This window comes from Oncorhynchus mykiss, chromosome 27, assembly GCF_057628025.1.
Source record: "Oncorhynchus mykiss isolate SJ-2025 chromosome 27, ASM5762802v1, whole genome shotgun sequence".
Taxonomy (NCBI): domain Eukaryota; kingdom Metazoa; phylum Chordata; class Actinopteri; order Salmoniformes; family Salmonidae; genus Oncorhynchus; species Oncorhynchus mykiss.
In genome coordinates, this window is record NC_143048.1 from 36,315,384 (window position 1) to 36,338,695 (window position 23,312).

The following is a 23,312-nucleotide window of genomic DNA, read 5'->3' on the forward strand; positions in this document are numbered from 1 at the left end:
AGAATTACAGACAGATGGATAGATAGATAGGTATCTTCATCTGTGTGATTCCTCTTCTCTCAATGCCGCTGCTATATAATTACAGAGCGATAGAGAGCTAGAGTCTCAGTGGCTCTGTCTGTCAGTGTGAGTCCTTCTGTGAGTCCATCTCCCGTCTGTCAGTGTTTCTGTCTGTACTGTAAGTCTTCAGTGTCGTAGCAGAGGCTTCCTCGTCAGTGGCTGTAAAGAGGAGGAGGTGGCTGAGGTAACATTAGCCATGGCCATCTGACAGGGGCATAGATCATCCAGAGAGAGAAGGAGGGAGAGGGGGAGGGAAGGAGGGAAAGAAAGAAAGAGGGAGTGGGAGGAAGAGAGATAAAGAGGTAGAAGGGGAGGGAGGGAGAGAGAGAAAGAGGTAGAAGGGGAGGGAGGGAGAGAGAAAGCGGTAGAAGGGGAGAGAGGGAGAGAGAGAAAGCGGTAGAAGGGGAGGGAGGGAGAGAGAGAAAGAGGGAGAGAGTGACGTCCATAGAGAGAAGGGGGACAGACATGGTAAAAGGTAAAAGGACTAAAACTCCTGTCTCTTTCACACTTGACAGATGACGTCAACGAAAAACAAATCAATATGAAGACAACCTGCCAGTGACAAGTCTGATTCCTCTCTTACAGTCCCCTACTCTCTCCTCCCTCACTATGACCTGGTACTGCTACAATACCCTTAGGGACACTGAGATACACACTGGGGTCACTACCAGCTCAGACCACAAGAGGCCCTGTGGGCCCTCTGCTCTCTAATTCAATGTGGGTGCATCTCAACAGCACAACAGATCCTCCTCTCCGTCATCTGTACTGATTTGAGAAAACAGCGTAGTCGATTCTTACAGAACATTGACTTTCCACCTTTCAAGTTATTTAATATCAGTACAGATGGACAGGAGTTGATGACTTGCCTAAAAAAAAAAAATTATGAAGCCGTTTTAGACTGTTGCATCTTCTGTGTGATTGAGGAAAGGAGAGGAGGCAGAGGAGTACATTACCATGATAGTTGTCACAACGACTGTCCTGTTCTCAATGTTTGTGCTGTCGTTAGACAACAGCACCTCATTCTGGACCAGAACCAGTTTGTCAATGTCGTTCCAGTAGCCAATCTGAGAGAGGAAAGGGAGAGGTGAAAACTAGACAAAACTGCATTTTCATAAAGCCCAAATAATATCTCCGACATGCCTGTGTGTCTATTCCTACCCGTTGTGGTCCGTTGCTCTTCAGTTCAAACATGTCCATGGTGTAGTTGACTCTGCGGCCGTAGTGGTCAAACTGTATGTTACCTGTTAGACCCTGGATACGCACCTGGAGACAGGACAACAGAGAACACAGGTCAGAACAAAGAGCAATAAGGAACACAAAGGACCAAAGAATACCTGTTTGAGTGTGCGTTCCATGTCTATGCCCTGGTTCCAGGGAGCAGCTGGGTTGGCCAGACAGTCTCCAGCATTTCCTCTACGGGAGATGTCTATCTTCTGACGACGCAGGTTCCTGAAGGCCTCGGCCATCACCAACACCCCGTCATACGTCAGAGACGAGGTGTACTGGGGAGAGAGGAGAGGGAAGAGGAGGAAAAGGAGGAGGGAGAAAGAGTTTATTAGATGATTTTACATCAACAGCGTAGAGCCTTTAACAGACATGATGAAGCCTGTTTTAGGAATCAGGAAATGCCTGTTTCATGCTATGGGTTCCTCTCTTGACAAAACACTGGATTAGTTATGTACAAAATAAGTCCCATCTATGTGAATGAATGGATCCCCATGAGACCCATCTGCGCCAGTAAGATCATGATTTGAGAGATGAGGTCTTCGGAGGAGGCTTATCTGACTGACAGCTCTGTAACAGGTAAGACACGTAGCACTATGGAGGTATTCACACACACAGCAGGGAGACCTCACAACACACACACACACACACACACACACACACGCACGCGCGCACACACACTGCTACAGAGGCAGTCAAAGCCACAGCAGGAAACATTCACATCATGACAGAGACCAAACTGAGGAGGAGAAGAGAAGAGGAGGAGAGGAAGGATGAGGGGATGATAAACTCAGGGGACGCACTTCACATCAGGTCAGTGTCACTCTGACATGTCTTCCTTTCCTTTCTCACTCTGTGTGTTGGGGTGGTTATATACCATGCCGTTTTGTCGATCTTCTCTTGATATTTTCTCAGGGCTTTCTTTGAGAACTGACATGCTTGTTCTTCTGTGACCCTGAAAGTCTTAATACTCCTTGACAGGTATTAATAAAACACAACCTGTCCTTAGTTCTAACATTGTAATTGATTGTGATTGATGATGATACATAAAGCTGCCCATTTAATTGTACGGAAAGGGCCTTGTCATTCACTAATGAAGTACACATCTATATCCCGCTGACTGGACAGAGAAATGTTTGTTATTTTGGTCTTGAAAGGTGTCTCCAATAATGGTTTGATGTCAGCATATGACATTTGGTTTCATAGCATATTCCAGAAACAGAATACTGAGAATGACAAACTCAAAATCTCACTACACTTACACCAGTGGAGGCTCCCCAGAGGAGGAAGGGGAGGACCATTCACTCCAGTGAATTCCACAAAATGTTTAATTGCAAGACATTTAAAAAGTTATGTTTAGATAAAACTATAATAAATATAATCACGTCACCAAATAACTGATTAAAATACACTATTTTGCAAAGAAGGTCTACAGTAGCCTCAACAGCAGTCTGTAGGGTAGCACCATGGTGTAGCTGGAGGACAGCTAGCTTCCGTCCTCCTCTGGATACATTGACTTCAATAGAAAACTCTGAGGCGTCCTCCAGCCCAGTGGCGTAGCCTTGGCCTACCTAGTTTGATCTCAGGGCTACCCCAAAAATGCCCCAGAAATGATAAAATGTGAATTGTGTAATATTTTTTACATTTTTAAAAGAACCGCATGTGAGAAGTATTTTCTATGGGTCATTTTATTATAATGTAACAAAGAAATGTGCCGCGACAATCAAGTTGGCTTCCGACTATTTGTTACATTTAAAAAAAATCATACAGGGGTTTCCCTCAACAACCTGGCAATGTCACGTGGCTAAACTTTGTAGTGCATAGGCTAGCAAGCTCTACCACGCTAGTTTACTGGAATTGACTCACCAGCCAAGGTAATTTAGTAGTTCTAGCATTGGCAAACCAAATGTTGATCGCTAGGTTTTTGAGGCAAAGGAGTGTGTTCCAGAATCAATCTACTGATAGCTTCCAGAATAAGACATTAACAGGTGGGGTCAGGATAGAAACAATCGCAATTGCCATCACAACAGCCAATGCCACATTGAGCCAGGCATACTTGCCTACCCCACCGTCTCCTCTCGTTCTTGATACTGCGGGCGGGGGTGACCCTGCAGTAGGTCCACCGACAGATGTGTCTGCCGTTGATGAACCAGCCTGTCAACCAAAGCTAGCAAAGTCCCCTTCAAGTATGATAAATGGCAAATCACGCTGCTTCTCTTCAAGGTGGTATGACCAGTTCGTGTGGATTGAGTATAGTAAAGCAAAAGGTTGTACGTTTTGTAGGCACTTTCCTGGGGCAAATGTCAAATTCAGATTTATACGAGATGGATTTAAAAACTGGAAACTCACAACAAATGCTTGCTGCAAACACAGGAATAGCAAATTACATTCTAATGTCCTTGCAAAATGTGAATCCTACAAGGCGACCCATGGGCCTAGAAGTCGTGGGACTGTGTTGAACCAAATACATGGTGATGCCTAGAAGTCGTGGGACTGTGTTGAACCAAATACATGGTGATGCCTAGAAGTCGTGGGACTGTGTTGAACCAAATATATGGTGATGCCTAGAAGTCGTGGGACTGTGTTGAACCAAATACATGGTGATGCCTAGAAGTCGTGGGACTGTGTTGAACCAGATACATGGTGATGCCTAGAAGTCGTGGGACTGTGATGAACCAAATACATGGTGATGCCTAGAAGTCGTGGGACTGTGTTGAACCAAATATATGGTGATGCCTAGAAGTCGTGGGACTGTGTTGAACCAGATACATGGTGATGCCTAGAAGTCGTGGGACTGTGTTGAACCAGATACATGGTGATGCCTAGAAGTCGTGGGACTGTGTTGAACCAAATATATGGTGATGCCTAGAAGTCGTGGGAATGTGTTGAACCAAATACATGGTGATGCCTAGAAGTCGTGGGACTGTGTTGAACCAGATACATGGTGATGCCTAGAAGTCGTGGGACTGTGTTGAACCAGATACATGGTGATGCCTAGAAGTCGTGGGACTGTGATGAACCAAATACATGGTGATGCCTAGAAGTCGTGGGACTGTGTTGAACCAAATACATGGTGATGCCTAGAAGTCGTGGGACTGTGTTGAACCAAATACATGGTAATGCCTAGAAGTCGTGGGACTGTGTTGAACCAAATACATGGTGATGCCTAGAAGTCGTGGGACTGTGTTGAACCAGATACATGGTGATGCCTAGAAGTCGTGGGACTGTGTTGAACCAGATACATGGTGATGCCTAGAAGTCGTGGGACTGTGTTGAACCAGATACATGGTGATGCCTAGAAGTCGTGGGACTGTGTTGAACCAGATACATGGTGATGCCTAGAAGTCGTGGGACTGTGTTGAACCAAATACATGGTGATGCCTAGAAGTCGTGGGACTGTGATGAACCAAATACATGGTAATGCCTAGAAGTCGTGGGACTGTGATGAACCAAATACATGGTGATGCCTAGAAGTCGTGGGACTGTGATGAACCAAATACATGGTGATGCCTAGAAGTCGTGGGACTGTGTTGAACCAGATACATGGTGATGCCTAGAAGTCGTGGGACTGTGTTGAACCAAATATATGGTGATGCCTAGAAGTCGTGGGACTGTGTTGAACCAAATACATGGTGATGCCTAGAAGTCGTGGGACTGTGTTGAACCAGATACATGGTGATGCCTAGAAGTCGTGGGACTGTGTTGAACCAGATACATGGTGATGCCTAGAAGTCGTGGGACTGTGTTGAACCAAATATATGGTGATGCCTAGAAGTCGTGGGACTGTGTTGAACCAGATACATGGTGATGCCTAGAAGTCGTGGGACTGTGTTGAACCAGATACATGGTGATGCCTAGAAGTCGTGGGACTGTGTTGAACAAGATACATGGTGATGCCTAGAAGTCGTGGGACTGTGTTGAACCAAATACATGGTGATGCCTAGAAGTTGTGGGACTGTGATGAACCAAATACATGGTGATGCCTAGAATTCGTGGGACTGTGATGAACCAGATACATGGTGATGCCTAGAAGTCGTGGGACTGTGTTGAACCAAATACATGGTGATGCCTAGAAGTCGTGGGACTGTGATGAACCAAATACATGGTGATGCCTAGAAGTCGTGGGACTGTGTTGAACCAAATACATGGTGATGCCTAGAAGTCGTGGGACTGTGATGAACCAAATACATGGTGATGCCTAGAAGTCGTGGGACTGTGTTGAACCAAATACATGGTGATGCCTAGAAGTCGTGGGACTGTGTTGAACCAAATACATGGTGATGCCTAGAAGTCGTGGGACTGTGTTGAACCAGATACATGGTGATGCCTAGAAGTCGTGGGACTGTGTTGAACCAGATACATGGTAATGCCTAGAAGTCGTGGGACTGTGTTGAACCAAATACATGGTGATGCCTAGAAGTCGTGGGACTGTGTTGAACCAAATACATGGTAATGCCTAGAAGTCGTGGGACTGTGTTGAACCAGATACATGGTGATGCCTAGAAGTCGTGGGATTGTGTTGAACCAAATACATGGTAATGCCTAGAAGTCGTGGGACTGTGATGAACCAGATACATGGTGATGCAAACATGGATTTTATAGAAAGAAACCGTACACATGTTAAAGTGGTCATAGATATGGTCCTAATGTGTGTAAAGCAGGATATTCCACTCAGAGGGCATAGAGAAACCGAAAAGGCAATCAACAAAGGTAACTTTTTTGAAATCTTCAATTTCATGTCAAAGTATGACTCAGAAATACAAAACAGGCTTAATGAGCTACCTCGCAATGCCACGCTTCTGAGCCCCGAAATTCAGAACGAGTTGCAGCATCATTGTTACTGTGGAGAATAAAAAATGAAGTTCATTCTGCCACACTAGCAGATGAATATAAAGATCAATCTAAACTAGAAATTCTTGCTGTGTGCATCCGATACATTCATGCTGAAATGATTAAAGAAAGAGCTGTTGGGTTTATGGAAACCGCTGATTTGTCTGTGTTGCAACCCCTGGAGTTGGATCCCACTCTGTGTGGGTTTTGTTTCGATGGCGCTTCAGTCATGTCAGGGAACAGAGGAGGGGTACATGCCCTACTAAAGCAAACGTTTAAGCAAGCTGTGTCGGGACGTCAGTACTTTCTTTGACACAGTAAACCAGCTGCACACATTTATGAGTGGATCCCAAAGACATGCTCCATTCATGAAGTACAGAAAGAGTTGCATCCCGATAGACCATGTATCGAGCTAGAAAGATCCACGGATATACGGTGGAGTTAAAAATCAGTGTCTGTGAGTAAAGTGCTGTTACTGCTAGATGTCATTTTAGAGGTTCTTGCAGAGTTTCCAGAGGCTTGTGGACAAACCAAATTAGAAGCCGATGCCCTCTTACAACAAATCCAGAACAATACGTTTTTATTCCTGTTAGTCCCATTTAGTAAATTGTTTGACACTAGTGATTTTGCTACGAAGGGATTACAAAGCTCTACATTATCTGTGATGGACGGTATTGGTTTAATTGAAATCCTCAAAAGCAGCTTTTCTACATTCAGAGAACTCAGGGGAGACTTTGATAAAGTTCTCAAGCTAACTAAAGAGATAACGATTAATCATGATATTAGTAATTGGGATGTGAAGACATCACGGCAACGAAAACTGCCTGTAAAAAACTTCACTGGAAAACATCCAGCATAAAGAGTGACAGTGACCTGAGGCAACTTTGCAACAATATTCTAGACAGACAGATTACTGTGTTGAACTCAGAATTTCAAGAAGACACATACGGGATCATGCAAGCAGCAGCCTCCTTTTCCAAAGAATCCCAAACCTGCGGCCTTAAAGAGCAGCTGAAGACCACATGCGACCATTATGCAATGTCAATTGAGGATGCTGAATTCACTGTTCTTATTCAGCAGAGTTGCAAAATGATCATGGGAAAGAGTGACATCTCCTCCATAATGAGTGTACTTGACAGTTGCCCTGATGATATTTTCCCTAATATAAACTCTCTGTTAAGGATCATTGTCACACTTCCAATGACATCATGCAGTGTGGAGAGACTTTTCTCAACAACAACTAGGATAAAAAAATCATCTTCGCACATCAATGACAAGCGCCCGGCTGAACCACTTCCGTTTGCTGTCTTTAGAGCGTCAACTAACAGATACATTGGATTGTGATGAAATCATCACCATATTCAACTCAAAGCCTCGCCGTCTGCACCTTGTGATGTAGGTCATGCCTTATGATACGTCTATTAAAGGTAAGGTACCATTTCATAGTACTACCACCTGCCATGGTATAAATTGTAACATCAAATATAGGCTTGTTTGCCCATTGAGATTAAAGTGCGTCTGAAGATTAGTTTTTTTGTTGTTGGCAATTTGGCAACTGGTCTAAAATGACTGTCTTATTTTAATATGCTGGGATAGGTAAATATTTGTACATGTAACGAGGTTGCTCCAAGTGCTATGACCTAGTATAAAATGATTGTATTACGAAATAATATATGGTACACGTCGCAAAATAAATTAAATGAAGTAGAAAAAAGGAATATCCACAATTTTCTAGGCCTATCCCCCCAAAAAGATCTGTCTACGCCCCTGCTCCAGCCTATCAGAGCTCTTGTAGCATGAACTGACATGTTGTCCACCCAATCAAAGGACCAGAGAATTAATATAGTACAGAAAGCATATGCTACAGCTATCTAGCACTGCAGTGTTTAAAATGTGGTGAGTAGTTGAGAGAGAAAGACAACAGTTGAACAGTTTTGAACAAATTAATTTCTTCCAAAATGACAAAGCAAGAGAGTAATAGAGAGATATTGTCATTTTTTTTTCTCACTTTCAGTTTCACTTACTTAGCTAGCAAAGGCAGCTAGCTAGTTTAGCCTACTGAAACACTCTGCTCAGAGCGATGCTATGTTAGCCAGCTGGCTATGACTTTCCAACACAACACTGCAACTCTTCCATGTCAATGTAAGCTTTTGGTATTACTAATGGCATTACATTGGTCTAATGATTACACCCTATAGCAGCTAGATGCAGGCAAGCGTGTGCAAGGCGGTATTGAATGTCACTGTCTGTCCATGTGTCACTGCCTGTCACCTCAAATGTGTCTCTCGACCTGTGTTCACCTACTTACTGTACGTTGTAAACTTTCATTCATATGCTAGGTTGCAGCAACCTCATGGTGGGTATAGGGGAATTTTGAGTATCATGTAGTAGCCTAAACCTATCTATGTTACATTGAACTGGGTGAATGGAATATAAATGACAGTCATTCAATATGCTGTAACAGAAATAAGGCCATGCTCATGAAAAAAAACATCCTCCCTAATTTTAAAAACGGCACTGACCTAGTCATCCTAGGGCAGAGCTAGTCATCATAGGGCAGAGCTAGTCATCCTAGGGCAGGGCTAGTCATCCTGGGGCAGGGCTAGTCATCCTAGGGCAGAGCTAGTCATCATAGGGCAGAGCTAGTCATCCTGGGGCAAGGCTAGGGCTAGTCATCATAGGGCAGAGGTAGTCATCCTAGGTTAGGGCTAGTCATCATAGGGCAGAGCTAGTCATCCTAGGTTAGGGCTAGTCATCATAGGGCAGAGCTAGTCATCCTAGGTTAGGGCTAGTCATCATAGGGCAGAGCTAGTCATCCTAGGGCAGGGCTAGGCATCCTAGGGCAGGGCTAGGCATCATAGGGCAGGGCTAGTCATCATAGGGCAGAGCTAGTCATCCTAGGGCAGGGCTAGTCATCCTAGGGCAGGGCTAGTCATCCTAGGACAGAGCTAGTCATCATAGGGCAGGGCTAGTCATCCTAGGGCAGGGCTAGTTATCCTAGGGCAGGGCTAGTCATCCTAGGGCAGGGCTAGTCATCCTAGGGAAGAGCTAGTCATCCTAGGGCAGGGCTAGTCATCCTAGGGCAGGGCTAGTCATCCTAGGGCAGAGCTAGTCATCCTAGGGCAGAGCTAGTCATCCTAGGGCAGGGCTAGTCATCCTAGGGCAGGGCTAGTGCATCTTAGTGCAAAGCGTGCTGGATGAATACTTAATGCTGAGATGGACAACCATGGAGATATGGAGAGAGAGAGATTGAAGGTGTAAACGTAATGTAAACTTGAAGGTGAAAATCTAAATAGCATATTTTACCATATAGCTTCCCTATCAAAACAAAACATGTCAAGCAGACAACATAAGAACACAAAAACCAAAGAAAGAAATTGAGAAACCTACCCAACCAAAAACATAGAGACTCAGAAAACCTGAGCCTCCGCCTTCACTATGGTGAATCTGTAACGATGTACGCTGAGAGTCGGGAAGCAAGTTAAGGGAGTGAATATTTAATAAATAAACAGAACATCATGCAAAACACGAAACACAAACGGCACACAGACAGGAAACAGAAACAATAACGCCTGGGGAAGGAACCAAAGGCAGTGACATAAATAGGGCAGGTAATCAAGGAGGTGATGGAGTCCAGGTGAGTGTCAATAAGCGCTGGTGTGCGTGACGAGGTGTGTGTAATAATCAGCAGTCTGGTGACCTAAAACCCAGAGAGGGAGTATACGTGACAGAATGACTAAAACAATATAGAAATACACTACGGAAAGCAGATCAGAAATCAGCTTAATAATGTAATTGAAGAATCCATAGAATCTAACCGCTTCTTGGAAAATTGGAACTTACTAAACAAACAACAACACAAAGAGTTATCTATCCAAAACGAAGATGAAGAACAAATACCTAAAACATATTAATGATCAAATAGAAATATTAGACTCACCTATTAAAGACTACCAGAATCCACTGGATTCTCCAATGATATTGAATGAACTACAGGACAAAATACAAACCCTCCAACCCCAAAAAGCATGTGGTGTTGATGGTATCCAGATCACAAATTCCAATTGGCTATACTTAGACTCTTTAATATCATCCTCAGCTCTGGCATCTTCCCCAAAATGTCACCCCAATGACTCCGGTGGGATACAGCATACGTCAACAGCAACCTTTGGGAAATCCTCTACATTATCATTAACAGCAGACTCATATAATTCCTCAGTAAAAACAATGTACTGAGCAAATGTCAAATTGGCTTTTTACCAAATTACCATATGGCAAACCACATATTCACCCTGCACACCCTAAGTGACAAACAAACAAACAAAAAAAAGGCATAGTCTTCTCATGGTTTGATGATTTCCAAAAAGTGTTTGACTCAATTTGGCATGACGGTCTGCATTTCAAATTGATGGAAAGCGGTGTTGGGAGAAAAACATACAACAATATAAATTCCAGATACACAAACAACAAGTGTGCGGTTAAAATTGGCAAAGAAATACACACATTTATTTCCACATTCCGTGGGGTGAGACAGGGATGCAGTTTGAGCACCCCACCCTCTTCAACATATACATTGCATTCAGAAAGTATTCAGACCCCTTTTTCCACATTTTGCTACGTTACAGCCTTATTCTAAAATTGATTAAATACATTTTGTTCCTCATCAATCTACACACAATACTCCACAACGACAAAGCAGAAACAGGTATTTAGAAATGTTTGCAAATGTATTACAAATAATAAACAGAAATACCTTCTTTTATGTAAGTTTTCAGACCTTTTACTATGAGACTCGAAATTGATTTCAGATGCATCCTGTTTCCATTGAACATCCTTGAGATGTTTCTACAACTTGATTGGAGTCCACCTGTGGTAAATTCAATTGATTGGACATGATTTGGAAAGGCACACACCTGTCTATATAAGGTCCCACAGATGATGTGCATGTCAGAGCAAACACCAAGCCATGAGGTGGAAGGAATTGTCCTTAGAGCTCCGAGACAGGATTGTGTCGAGGCACAGATCTGCAGCATTGAAGGTCCCCAAGAACATAATGGCCTCCATTATTCTTAAATGGAAGAAGTTTGGAACCACCAAGACTCTTCCAGAGCTGGCCACTCGGCCAAACTGAACAATCGGGGGAGAAGGGCCTTTGTCAGGGAGGTGACCAAGAACCTGATGGTAACTCTGACAGAGCTCTAGAGTTCCTCTGTGGAGATGGGTGAATTTTCCAGAAGGACAAACATCTCTGCAGCACTTCACCATTTAGGCCTTTATGGTAGAGTGGCCAGACGGAAGCTACTCCTCAGTAAAAGGCACATGACAGCCTGTTTAGAGGCACTTAAAGACTCTCTGCTGCTTTTTAATGATTTGTTATTCTCATCTCTTACTTTTTGGGGGGATTTTCTTAAAACTGAATTGTTGTTTAACTTTTTATGGCTGCAGGGGCCGTATTGAGTAGCTTGGATGAAAAGGTGCCCATTGTAAACGGCCAGCTCCTCAGTCTCAGTTGCTAATATATGCATATTATTATTAGTATTGGATAGAAAACACTCTAAAGTTTCCAAAACTGTCAAAATATTGTCTGTGAGTATAACAGAAGTGATATTGCAGGCGAAACCCAGAGGAAAATCAAAACAGGATTTGGCTTCTATTTTGAAAACTCCATGTCCCATAGCCTCCCTTTGCTGGATTTAAAGGGATATGAACCAGATTCCTTTTCCTATCGCTTCCTCAAGTTGTCAACAGTCTTCAAACATAGTTTCAGGCTTTTATTTTGAAAAATTAGCCAGAACGATAACATCGTGTCAAGTTTTGCTTGACAGAGTTTGGATAGGTATTGCTTTTCCCTCTCCTACTGTGAAAGACATTTTCGGTTGATATATTATCAATTATATATTTTAAAAACAACCTCAGGATTGATTAGAAAAAACGTTTGACATGTTTCTGTGGACATTATGGAAACTATTTGGAATTTTCGTCTGCGTTGTCGTGACCGCTCTTTCCTGTGGATTTCTGAACATAACGCGCCAAATAAACGGAGGTATTTTGGATATAAAAATAATCTTTATGGAACAAAAGGAACATTTGTTGTGTAACTGGGAGTCTCGTGAGTGAAAACATCCGAAGATCATCAAAGGTAAACTATTAATTTGATTGCTTTTCTGATTTTCGTGACCAAGCTACCTGATGCTAAGTGTACTTAATGTTTTGTCGTGCGATCGATAAACTTACACAAACGCTTGGATTGCTTTCGCTGTAAAGCATATTTTCAAAATCTGACACAACAGGTGGATTAACAAAAGGCTAAGCTGTGTTTTCCTATATTGCACTTGTGATTTCATGAATATAAATATTTGTAGTAATATTTATTGAATGTAGCGCTATGCTATTCAGCGGTTGTTGATGACACTTATCCCGATAGTGGGATTGCAGCCATAACAAGTTAAGGGCTCGTAAGTAAGCATTTCAATGTAAGGCCTATACCTGTTGTATGTGCCAAGTGACAAATACAATTTGATTTGATTTGAGACCATGAGAAACAAGATTCTTTGGTCTGATGAAACCAAGATTGAACTCTTTGTCCTGAATGCCATGTGTCATGTCTGGAGGAAACCTGGCACCATCCCTATGGTGAAGCACGGTGGTGGCAGCATCATGCTGTGGGGATGTTTTTCAGCGGCAGGGACTGGGAGACTAGTCAGGATCGAGGCAAAGATGAACGGAGCAAAGCACAGAGAGAGCCTTGATGAAAACCTGCTTCAGAGCACTCAGGACATTGACTGGGGTGAAGGTTCACCTTCCAACAGGACAACGACCCAAAGCACACACTCAAGACAACGCAGGAGTGGCTTTGGGACAAGTCTCTGAATGTCCTTGAGTGGCCCAGCCAGAGCCTGGACTTGAACCCGATCGAACATCTCTGGAGAGACGTGAAAATAGCTGTGCATAGTGTAACACTTACTGTTAATTTTTTATTGTTTATTTTACTTTTGTTTAATGTCTATTTCACTTGCATGTCCATGTAACATATGTTTCCCATGCCAATACAGCCCTTTGATTTGGAGAGAGGGAGAGAGAGGTGTGGGACACTATGTCTGTGTTTCCTGCTGCTTCTCGGAGTCAAAGTGTGATTGGCTAAAGAGCTGTGGCAGAAGAAAATAGTTCTCTCTCCAACATGATTCTAGAACCATCTGCAGCAGTGTGAGTGTGTGTGTACCTTGGGTGGGATGTCAGAGCCTGGGTACTCTCTCTGGTCCAGTTTGTTCCAGCGCTGCATCAGTTTGAGGACTATTGGCTTACTGAAGTCAACCAACTGGAACCCTGTGATGTTAGCCCCACCATGCATAAATCTCTCTAGAGATATGTCTTTAAAACCCTGGAGGGAGGGAGGGCGGGAGGGAGGGAGGGAGGGAGGGAGAGGGGGAGAGGGGGAGAGAGAGAGGGAGGGAGGGAGAGCTGTTAGGCACAACTGCATTTGAAGATTACCCTGGCTTTGCCTGAACATGGAAGCTCTGAGACAGGGATGGACCTTCTTTTCCCAAGCTAGAGAGAGAGAGAGTGGGGGACGGAGAGAGAAAGGGAATGCACTGTCTGAAGTGCCTTCAAACCATTCTCCTCACAAAGACATGGTTCTGTCTGTCTGGCTCAGAGTTGACTCACATTTTCCTCAGGGACAAGGTAAACCACAGCCACCTGCCTGAACCCCTCTGTACATACCACAACCTTCCCCCTTTCTCTCTTCTCCTCGTCTCCTCTCTTTCATCTGCACTAATCTAAAAAAACATGTAATGTGGATGGGGACAGGGGTATTTGTTTTCACTTGCTCAGTTGGTTCATGTTAGCAGAGATGAAGGAGAGCAGGAGGGGAGCAGACAAGGAAATGAAACCACTTTAGACTATTGGGATGCACTAAGAAGCCACACACAGACTTACCAGGTTGGCCAAGATGTAATGGTAGCCTTTGACATGTTTCCCCACACTAACAGCCTGGAGAAATAGAGGAGGAGAAGAGGAAAATAGAGGAGGCGAAGAGGGGAGAACGAAAGGGGATGAGAGGGGAGAAAGGAAGAGAAGAAATTGAATGGCTATCCTGAGAGAGAGAGAGAGAGAGAGAGAGAGAGAGAGAGAGAGAGAGAGAGAGAGAGAGAGCAAAAAGAGAATTACTTAACACATTGGAAAGAATTAACAAAATATCTCAGCAAACTAGAATGCTATTTGGCCCTAAACAATACCTGACCACTGTTACTGACCCAAAATTTAAGGAAAGCTTTGACTATGTACAGACTCAGTGAGCATAGCCTTGCTATTAAGAAAGGTCGCCGTAGGCAGACCTGGCTCTCAAGAGAAGACAGGCTATGTGCTCACTGCCCACAACATGAGGTGGAAACTGAGCTGCAATTCCTTACCTCCTGCCCAATGTATATTAGAGACACATATTTCCATCAGATTACACAGATCCACAAAGAATTAGAAAACATCCAATTTTGATAAACTCCCATATCTATTGGATGAAATACCACCGTGTGTCATCACAGCAGCAAGGTTTGTGACCTGTTGCCACAAGAAAAGGGCAACCATTGAAGAACAAATACCATTGTAAATACAACTTTTGTGATAAACATTTTTTTTTATTGTTTATTTCACTTTTGTTCTTTATCTATTTCACTTGCTTTGGCAATGTAAACATATGTTTCCCATGACAATAAAGCCCTTTAAAATAGAGAGAGAGAGAGAGCAATCTCTGTCGGACTGATGATGCCTCCATGCCAATACTACTGAGCCTGCTGTTCCTGGGCAGACCACTGCACAGGTGTGTGTGTGTGTGTGTGTGTGTGTATTTGTGCGTGTGTCCGTGCTTGTAGTTGCTGGTGTGTGTCTGCCCATATTTGTCAGACCAGTAGACAGAAAGGGAGACCTGGCCAGAAGAGGAAATGATGCATGCACAGGGAAGTAGTGACAGATGGCTGACCAATGGGACATTACCCTGGAGCTGGGGTCAAAGATGACAGCAGCAGAGAAGAGGCAGACAGACACACCTGTCTCAACTGTTAGAGTCACAGTCTGGCCGTCAGTAGATGTGTTCAGTGAAGAGAGGAGGAGAGGAGTACTAATGCGCATGAACTACCACAAGGCTGAGAGAGAGATTGTGTGTGTGTAAGGGTGTGTGATGTTGAGTTCTGTAGGCACCTGTTCTAGAATGCTCTGCAGTCTCTCATCAGACTCACCTGTTATAGAATGCTCTGCAGTCTTTCATCAGACTCACCTGTTCTAGAATGCTCTGCAGTCTCTCATCAGACTCACCTGTTCTAGAATGCTCTGCAGTCTCTCAGGGAGACTCACCTGTTCTAGAATGCTCTGCAGTCTCTCAGACTCATCTGTTCTAGAATGCTCTGCAGTCTCTCATCAGACTCACCTGTTCTAGAATGCTCTGCAGTCTCTCAGACTCACCTGTTCTAGAATGCTCTGCAGTCTCTGACTCACCTGTCCTAAAATGCTCTGCAGTCTCTCATCAGACTCACCTGTTCTAGAATGCTCTGCAGTCTCTCAGACTCACCTGTTCTAGAATGCTCTGCAGTCTCTCATCAGACTCACCTGTTCTAGAATGCTCTGCAGTCTCTCATACTCACCTGTTCTAGAATGCTCTGCAGTCTCTCATTAGACTCACCTGTTCTAGAATGCTTTGCAGTCTCTCAGGCTCCAGGTCGATGACATACTTCCTCTCCTGCCGGCGGTCCAGGTCTTCTAGCAGACGACGGTACGCTGCCTCGTTGAAACTCTCCACGCAGATGGCACTCACCTGCACAGAGTCAGAGCAATTAACCAGTGTGTGTGTGTCTGTGTCTGTGTGTGTGCGTGCGTGTGTGTGTGTGTCTGTGTTTGCATGTGTGTGTGTGTGTGTCTGTGTGTGTGTGTCTGTGTTTGCGTGTGTGTGTGTGTCTGTGTGTCTGTGTTTGCATGTGTGTCTGTGTTTGCATGTGTGTGTGTGTGTCTGTGTGTGTGCGTGTGCGTGTGTATGTGTCTGTGTTTGCATGTGTGTTTGTCTGTGTTTGCATGTGTGTGTGTGCATGTGTGTCTGTGTTTGCATGTGTGTCTGCGTGTGTGTGTGTGTGTGTGTCTGTGTTTGCATGTGTGTGTGTGTGTGTGCGTGTGTGTGTGTGTCTGTGTTTGCATGTGTGTCTGTGTGTCTGTGTGTGTGCGTGTGTGTGTGTCTGTGTTTTCATGTGTGTCTGTGTGTCTGTGTGTCTGTGTGTCTGTGTGTCTGTGTGTGTGCGTGTGTGTGTGTCTGTGTGTGTGTGTGTCTGTGTTTTCATGTGTGCGCCCATGTGGTGCTCACCTGCCAACCGTTTTGACCTGCTCGCTCCATGATTGCCTGTAGGATGGCATAACCTAGACAACAGATCAGAGACACAAAGACAACCAGACATCATCAATCTGGAGAGATGCCAAAAATTACATTTCAGAAAATTGAAGCTGAAGATTAAACAAATAGATCAAATATTTAAGTAAACAAAAACAGTCTCTTGGAACAATCAAACTAAACAGAAATATTGCAAAACACTCTAAATGCCAGATGCCCCTTCCTTCACTGGCATCCTCACTCTGTCCCTCTTTCTTCTTGTCTGTCTAGTGCAACCCTTCACTAAAGTACAAGTCACTGTGCTTGCTTCGGCAGCACATATACTAAAGTACCCGTCACTGTGCCCCCAGGTACTGTCCTGATCCCCTGTCTCTGACACCTCTGCTGTCTGTTCCTTTCTCTATCACCCTCTGTCTCCCCTCTGTCTTTCTGTCACTCTTTGTCTCTCTCACCCTGATGTTTACATCATTATGTCCACAGTTCCCCCAAACACTCCCGGCAGCCATCAACAACAGCTGTCCCAGTGTAAACACCCCTCAGCTGGAGGCTAACAGTCTGTCTGTCTGTCTGTCTGTCCAGGCTATATGTCTGTCCAGACTATCTAACAGTCTGTCTGCCTGCCTGGCTGTGTGTCTATCTGATTGTGTCAAGACTGTCTGTCTGTCTGTCTGTCTGTCTGTCTGTCTGTCTGTCTGTCTGTCTGTCTGTCTGTCTGTCTGTCTGTCTGTCTGTCTGTCTGTCCAGACTATCTAAAAGTCTGTCTGTCTGTCTGTCTGTCTGTCTGTCCAGACTATCTAAAAGTCTGTCTGCCTGCCTGCCTGTCTGTCTGTCTGTCTGTCTGTCTGTCTGTCCAGGCTATATGTCTGTCCAGACTGTCTGTCTGTCTGTCTGTCTGTCTGTCTGTCTGTCTGTCTGTCTGTCTGTCTGTCTGTCTGTCCAGACTATCTAACAGTCTGTCTGTCTGTCTGTATGTCTGCCTGTCTGTCTGTCTGTCTGTCTGACTGACTGTCTGTCCAGGCTCATTGTCTGTCTGTCCTCACTATCTAACAGTCTGTCTGCCTGCCTGCCTGCCTGCCTGCCTGCCTGCCTGCCTGCCTGCCTGCGTGTCTGTCTGTCTGTCTGTCTGTGTCAAGAATATCTGTCTGTCTGTCTGTCTGTCTGTCTGTCTGTCTGTCTGTCTGTATGTCTGTCTGTCTGTCTGTCTGTCTGTCCAGACACACAGACTGTGTGTGTCCATACTGTGCAACAGTGTGGCTCTGTGTCTGTCTGTTTGCTTCCATACTGTGTAACAATGTGTTAGTCAGTCTTTCTGTCAGTCTGTCTGTCTGTGTCCAGACTGGGTGTGTCTCCTGGCTGGAGCCTATCCCTGACTATACAACAGACAACAGGAGAAATGTAACAATGAAAAAAAAACAGCTTTATAGACCCAGAATATCAGTTGACACATGAACACATAAAAGAAGGCTTGGGAACGGATCTTTGTGAACCAATGAGCACACAGCTTCCCAGTCAAAAACACATGTAGGCCTACAAAATCCTCAGTGTGTTTCCACCTGCCTATCTCCCAGTTTCAAAAGCTTTACAACAGATGAACCCTCAGTAGCTGCGGAACCTAAACCTGAGTGTGTGTGTGTGTGTGTGTGTGTGTGTGTGTGTGTGTGTGTGTGTGTGTGTGTGTGTGTGTGTGTGTGTGTATATGTGTGTGTGTGTATATATATATATATGTGTGTGTGTGTGTGTGTGTGTATGTATATTTGTGTGTGTGTATATATATATATATATATATGTGTGTGTGTGTGCATATATATGTGTGTATATATATATGTGTGTGTGTGTGTGTGTGTGTGTGTATGTATATTTGTGTGTGTGTATATATATATATATATGTGTGTGTGTGTGTGTGTGTATGTATATTTGTGTGTGTGTATATATATATATATATGTGTGTGTGTGTGCATATATATGTGTGTATATATATATATATGTGTGTGTGTGTGTGTGTGTGTGTGTTTGCATATATATGCGTATGTATGTGTGTGTGTGTGTGTGTGTGTGTGTGTGTGTGTGCCATGCTGTCTGCAGAGCATGGAGCATAAAACAGATCCCTCTTACTGCCCATTTTCCACCACATTACCGACAGCACGGGGCTGATGGGAAATGCTAATGAACGGCCCTGCCTCGGCGAGTCACGGGTGAGTGAAGCGGAAACCGCACCTACAATCCCCTTGGTGTCGACCTAGCCAAGCCGGGCCACAGAGAGACTGGCAGAAGGGAGACACACACACACTGAGAAAATGCATTGTGTGGCGGGACTGGCACTGCTAGCCACTCAGAGGGCATCGAGACCCTGGCATGGCGAGTGGATGTGGGAATGTCTGGTTCAGGGTTCCGTGATGAGTATTCCCATGACGATAGTCCAGAGCGGAGGGCATCAGCTGTGTCCAATTTGTCAGCACACACAGCATCAAGGGGACAAGCTCACTTTAATTTCTGTCAGCCTCTCCACAGATAATCACAGTCACAGTTAGTTCAGTAACAAGCTGAGCTAATGACTGGGTTGAGCTGTGAGAATAACTGGGTTGAGCTGTGTGAATGACTGGGTTGAGCTGTGAGAATGACTGGGTTGAGCTGTGTGAATGACTGGGTTGAGCTGTGTGAATGACTGGGTTGGACAGTGTGAGTGACTGGGTTGAGCTGTGTGAATGCCTGGGTTGAGCTGTGAGAATGACTGGGTTGAGCTGTGTGAATGACTGTGTTGGACAGTGTGAGTGACTGGGTTGATCTGGGTGAATTAGTGGGTTCAGAAGTCTTCATGATTGGGTTGAGCTGTGTTAATGAATGGGTTGAGCTGTGTGAATTACTGTGTCGAGCTGTGTGAATTACTGGGTTGAGCTGTGTGAATTAATGGGTTGAGCTGTGTTAATGACTAGGTTGGGCTGTGTGATTTACTGGGTTGAGCTGTGTTAATGACTGGGTTGAGCTGTGTGAATTACTGGGTTGAGCTTTGTTAATGACTGGGTTGAGCTGTGTGAATTACTGGGTTGAGCTGTGTTAATGACTGGGTTGATCTGTGTGAATTACTGGGTTGAGCTGTGTGAATTACTGGGTTGATCTGTATGAATGACTGGGTTGAGCTGTGTTAATGACTGGGTTGAGCTGTGTGAATTACTGGGTTGAGCTGTGTTAATGACTGGGTTGATCTGTGTGAATTACTGGGTTGAGCTGTGTGAATTACTGGGTTGAGCTGTATGAATGACTGGGTTGAGCTGTTTGAATGACTGGGTTGAACTCTGTGAATTACTGGGTTGAGCTGTATGAATGACTGGGTTGAACTCTGTGAATGACTGGGTTGAAGTCTGTAAATTACTGGGTTGAACTATGTGAATTACTGGGTTGAACGCTGTGAATTACTGGGTTGAACTCTGTGAATTACTGGGTTGAACTCTGTGAATTACTGGGTTGAACTATGTGAATTACTGGGTTGAACTCTGTGAATTACTGGGTTGAGCTGTATGAATTACTGGGTTGAGCTGTATGAATGACTGGGTTGAACTATGTGAATTACTGGGTTGAGCTGTATGAATGACTGGGTTGAACTATGTGAATTACTGGGTTGAGCGGTGTAGAGTTCCTGCTCACTCCCTTCCATTTTCCACTCTTCCTCTTTCCTCTTTTCTGCTTCCCTTGGATTGATTAGATTGATTGACTGACTGACAGATTAACCGACTGGTTGACCTACTGACTGACTGACTGATTGATTGATTAATTGATTGACTGACTGACTGACAGATTAACTGACTGGTTGACCTACTGACTGACTGACTGATTGATTGATTGATTAATTGATTGGGTATTGTTTGATTGACATCTATTACCTCTGTCTGTGTCGTAGAGGAATACGAATCGACTCCAGTCGTAGTGGTCCAGCAGGGACAGCAGAGCTCCTCTGATAGAGGGGCGGAGCTGCAGGGTGAACTGGCCCTCCCCCTCCGTGGGGAAACTGGGCGTGACCAGGGAGATGTGCAGAGCGCTGCAGAACGACGTCAGGGTGTGCACCGAACGCTTGTCGTACAGGCCGAAGATAGCAAACACACCCCGCGAGTACTGCGAACAGACTGCAGGGAGAGAGAGAGGGAGGAAGGAGAGAATGCTTGAAGCCTAATTGTACTGAGAATGCTTAAAGGCTAATTGTACTGAGAATGCTTAAAGGCTAATTGTACTGAGAATGCTTAAAGGCTAATTGTACTGAGAATGCTTGAAGGCTAATTGTACTGAGAATGCTTAAAGGCTAATTGTACTGAGAATGCTTAAAGGCTAATTGTACTGAGAATGCTTAAAGGCTAATTGTACTGAGAATGCTTGAAGGCTAATTGTACTGAGAATGATTAAAGGCTAATTGTACTGAGAATGCTTAAAGGCTAATTGTACTGAGAATGCTTAAAGGCTAATTGTACTGAGAATGCTTAAAGGCTGATTGTACTGAGAATGCTTAAAGGCTAATTGTACTGAGAATGCTTGAAGCCTAATTGTACTATACACACATGCAATAGACATTTGACATAGAGCCAGAAGAACACACCAGGAATACTGAGAACAGAATGCAGGCAGAGAAAGAGATGCTCATTAATGTATATTCACATAGCGTAATCTCGTGAAATACGTCAAACATTGTAACGAGTGGATGCTTCAGTTTGTGTCGTCCATAATTGCAACAACAAATTGCAGCTGCTGGGTGCATGTGTGTGTCTGTGTGTGTGTGTTTGTGTGTGAGTGTGCTTGTCAAAAGAGCTGACAAAACACAGAAAATTATATTTGTAACTTGATTTTCATATCACAAGAATGTTTCCCAGTAATTATTTAGGCCCTCTCAACAATACCAATTCCACAGTAGAGAGCCAAACACTACTAACATAATTACTACACATAAACAATCAGTTTCCGCTGACTCCTCTGGGAGGTCATCTCTCACACAGACAACACAACAACAACAAATCAATGTAATAATTCTGACTCATGTCTCACTGTTACAATTCCGTGCTGATGTTATGTATGCAATTAATCTCCCTAAAACCCTGCAGATCTTCAGAGAGAGAGAGAGAGAGAGAGAGAGAGAGAGAGAGAGAGAGAGAGAGAGAGAGAGAGAGAGAGAGAGAGAGAGAGAGAGAGAGAGAGAGAGAGAGAGAGAGAGAGAGAGAGAGAGAGAGAGAGAGAGAGAGAGAGAGAGAGAGAGAGAGAGAGAGAGAGAGATTTCTCTGACGTCTCCGTCTCTTGTCTGCAAACTTCCCCTCTCCTCCACAGTATGTAACTCATCCACTGCTTTGTTAAAGGAGGGTGATGCAATTTGTTTAGATTATGCATCCGTAGTGTAGCTTTCATGTCCTGCTACACACACACACCCCCTAGTCCTGCCTCACACTGTGTGCTTGTAAGGCCCTGAGAAGTGTGTTATTTTAGGTTCAGAAGATGTGTCTCCTATTCCAGGAACAACCTATTCTTTTCACAATCTCTGCATCATGGAGATTTACACACTACTCAAAATCAAATATACACTCCACTCTCTCTCTCCCCCTTTCCCCCCCACTTTCTCCATTCATTGTTCTTTCAGACGTGTTTCTTGAAGTAGAACCTCAGCCTGCATCAAATACCTGATCCTAACCACGGTTAGTGTTGCTGTAAACACAGAAAGAAAATCCAATAGGCTCTGCTCACCCCTCTCTTTTTATTGGTCTCTCACATTCCTTGTTTTTTTCTTCTTCCTCCATCCTTCTCAACTTTTGTATTTTATTTCTCTCTCTGCCTTCCTTACTCTCTCTAACTTGCTTATTACTCCATCCATTTATTACTCTGATTACACCCCACCCCCCACCCCCCTGTGATTCCATTATCTTCTGTGATAAACCCCAGTCTGGGAAACAGAGTGAGAGTGAATGCTTTGAGGCAGTAAAGCGGGCACAGGCAGGGCCCTGAACCTGGGCTGAGATGAAGAGGGATTCGACACTGGTGCAGGGCCCTGAACCTCGCCTGAGATAAAGGGGGATTAGACACTGGGCAGGGCCCTAAACCTGGACTGAGATGAAGAGAGATGGATTAGACACGGGGCAGGGGCCTGAACCTGGGCTGAGATGAAGAGGGATTGGAGACTGGTGCAGGGCCCTGAACCTCGCCTGAGATAAAGGGGGATTAGACACTGGGCAGGGCCCTAAACCTGGACTGAGATGAAGAGAGATTAGACACTAGGCAGGGCCCTAAACCTGGGCTGAGATGAAGAGGGATTAGACACTGGGCAGGGACCTGAACCTGGGATGAGATGAAGAGGGATTAGACACTGGGCAGGGCCTTAAACCTGGGCTGAGATGAAGAGAGATTAGACACTGGGCAGGGCCCTGAACCTGGGCTCTGAACCTGGGCTGAGATGAAGAGAGATTACACACTGGGCAGGTCCCTAAACCTGGACTGAGATGAAGAGAGATTAGACACTAGGCAAGGCCCTAAACCTGGGCTGAGATGAAGAGGGATTAGACACTGGGCAGGGACCTGAACCTGGGATGAGATGAAGAGGGATTAGACACTGCGCAGGGCCCTAAACCTGGGCTGAGATGAAGAGAGATTAGACACTGGGCAGGGCCCTGAACCTGGGCTGAGATGAAGAGGGATTAGACACTGTGCAGGGCCCTGAACCTGGCCTGAGTTAAAGGGGGATTAGACACTGGGCAGGGCCCTAAACCTGGACTGAGATGAAGAGAGATTAGACACTAGGCAGGGCCCTAAACCTGGGCTGAGATGAAGAGGGATTAGACACTGGGCAGGGCCCACATCCTGGGATGAGATGAAGAGAGAT

The 23,312-nt window shown here is 44.6% G+C and overlaps 1 protein-coding gene across 7 annotated transcripts in view; it reads right to left on the reverse strand.

Annotated features, from left to right (window-relative positions):
- LOC110507210 (glutamate receptor 4) overlaps nt 1-23,312 on the reverse strand; it is a 165,753-nt gene that overhangs the window by 88,815 nt on the left and 53,626 nt on the right. For all 7 annotated transcript variants that reach the window (XM_036965801.2, XM_036965799.2, XM_036965798.2 and 4 more), the window contains exons 3-10: nt 20,350-20,589; nt 16,451-16,503; nt 15,782-15,913; nt 14,050-14,103; nt 13,334-13,492; nt 1,395-1,562; nt 1,219-1,323; nt 1,014-1,124 (exon numbers count right to left, since the gene is read on the reverse strand). In XM_036965801.2, the coding sequence (XP_036821696.2) occupies nt 1,014-1,124; nt 1,219-1,323; nt 1,395-1,562; nt 13,334-13,492; nt 14,050-14,103; nt 15,782-15,913; nt 16,451-16,503; nt 20,350-20,589 (1,022 nt within the window). The remainder of the gene's footprint in view (nt 1-1,013; nt 1,125-1,218; nt 1,324-1,394; nt 1,563-13,333; nt 13,493-14,049; nt 14,104-15,781; nt 15,914-16,450; nt 16,504-20,349; nt 20,590-23,312) is intronic.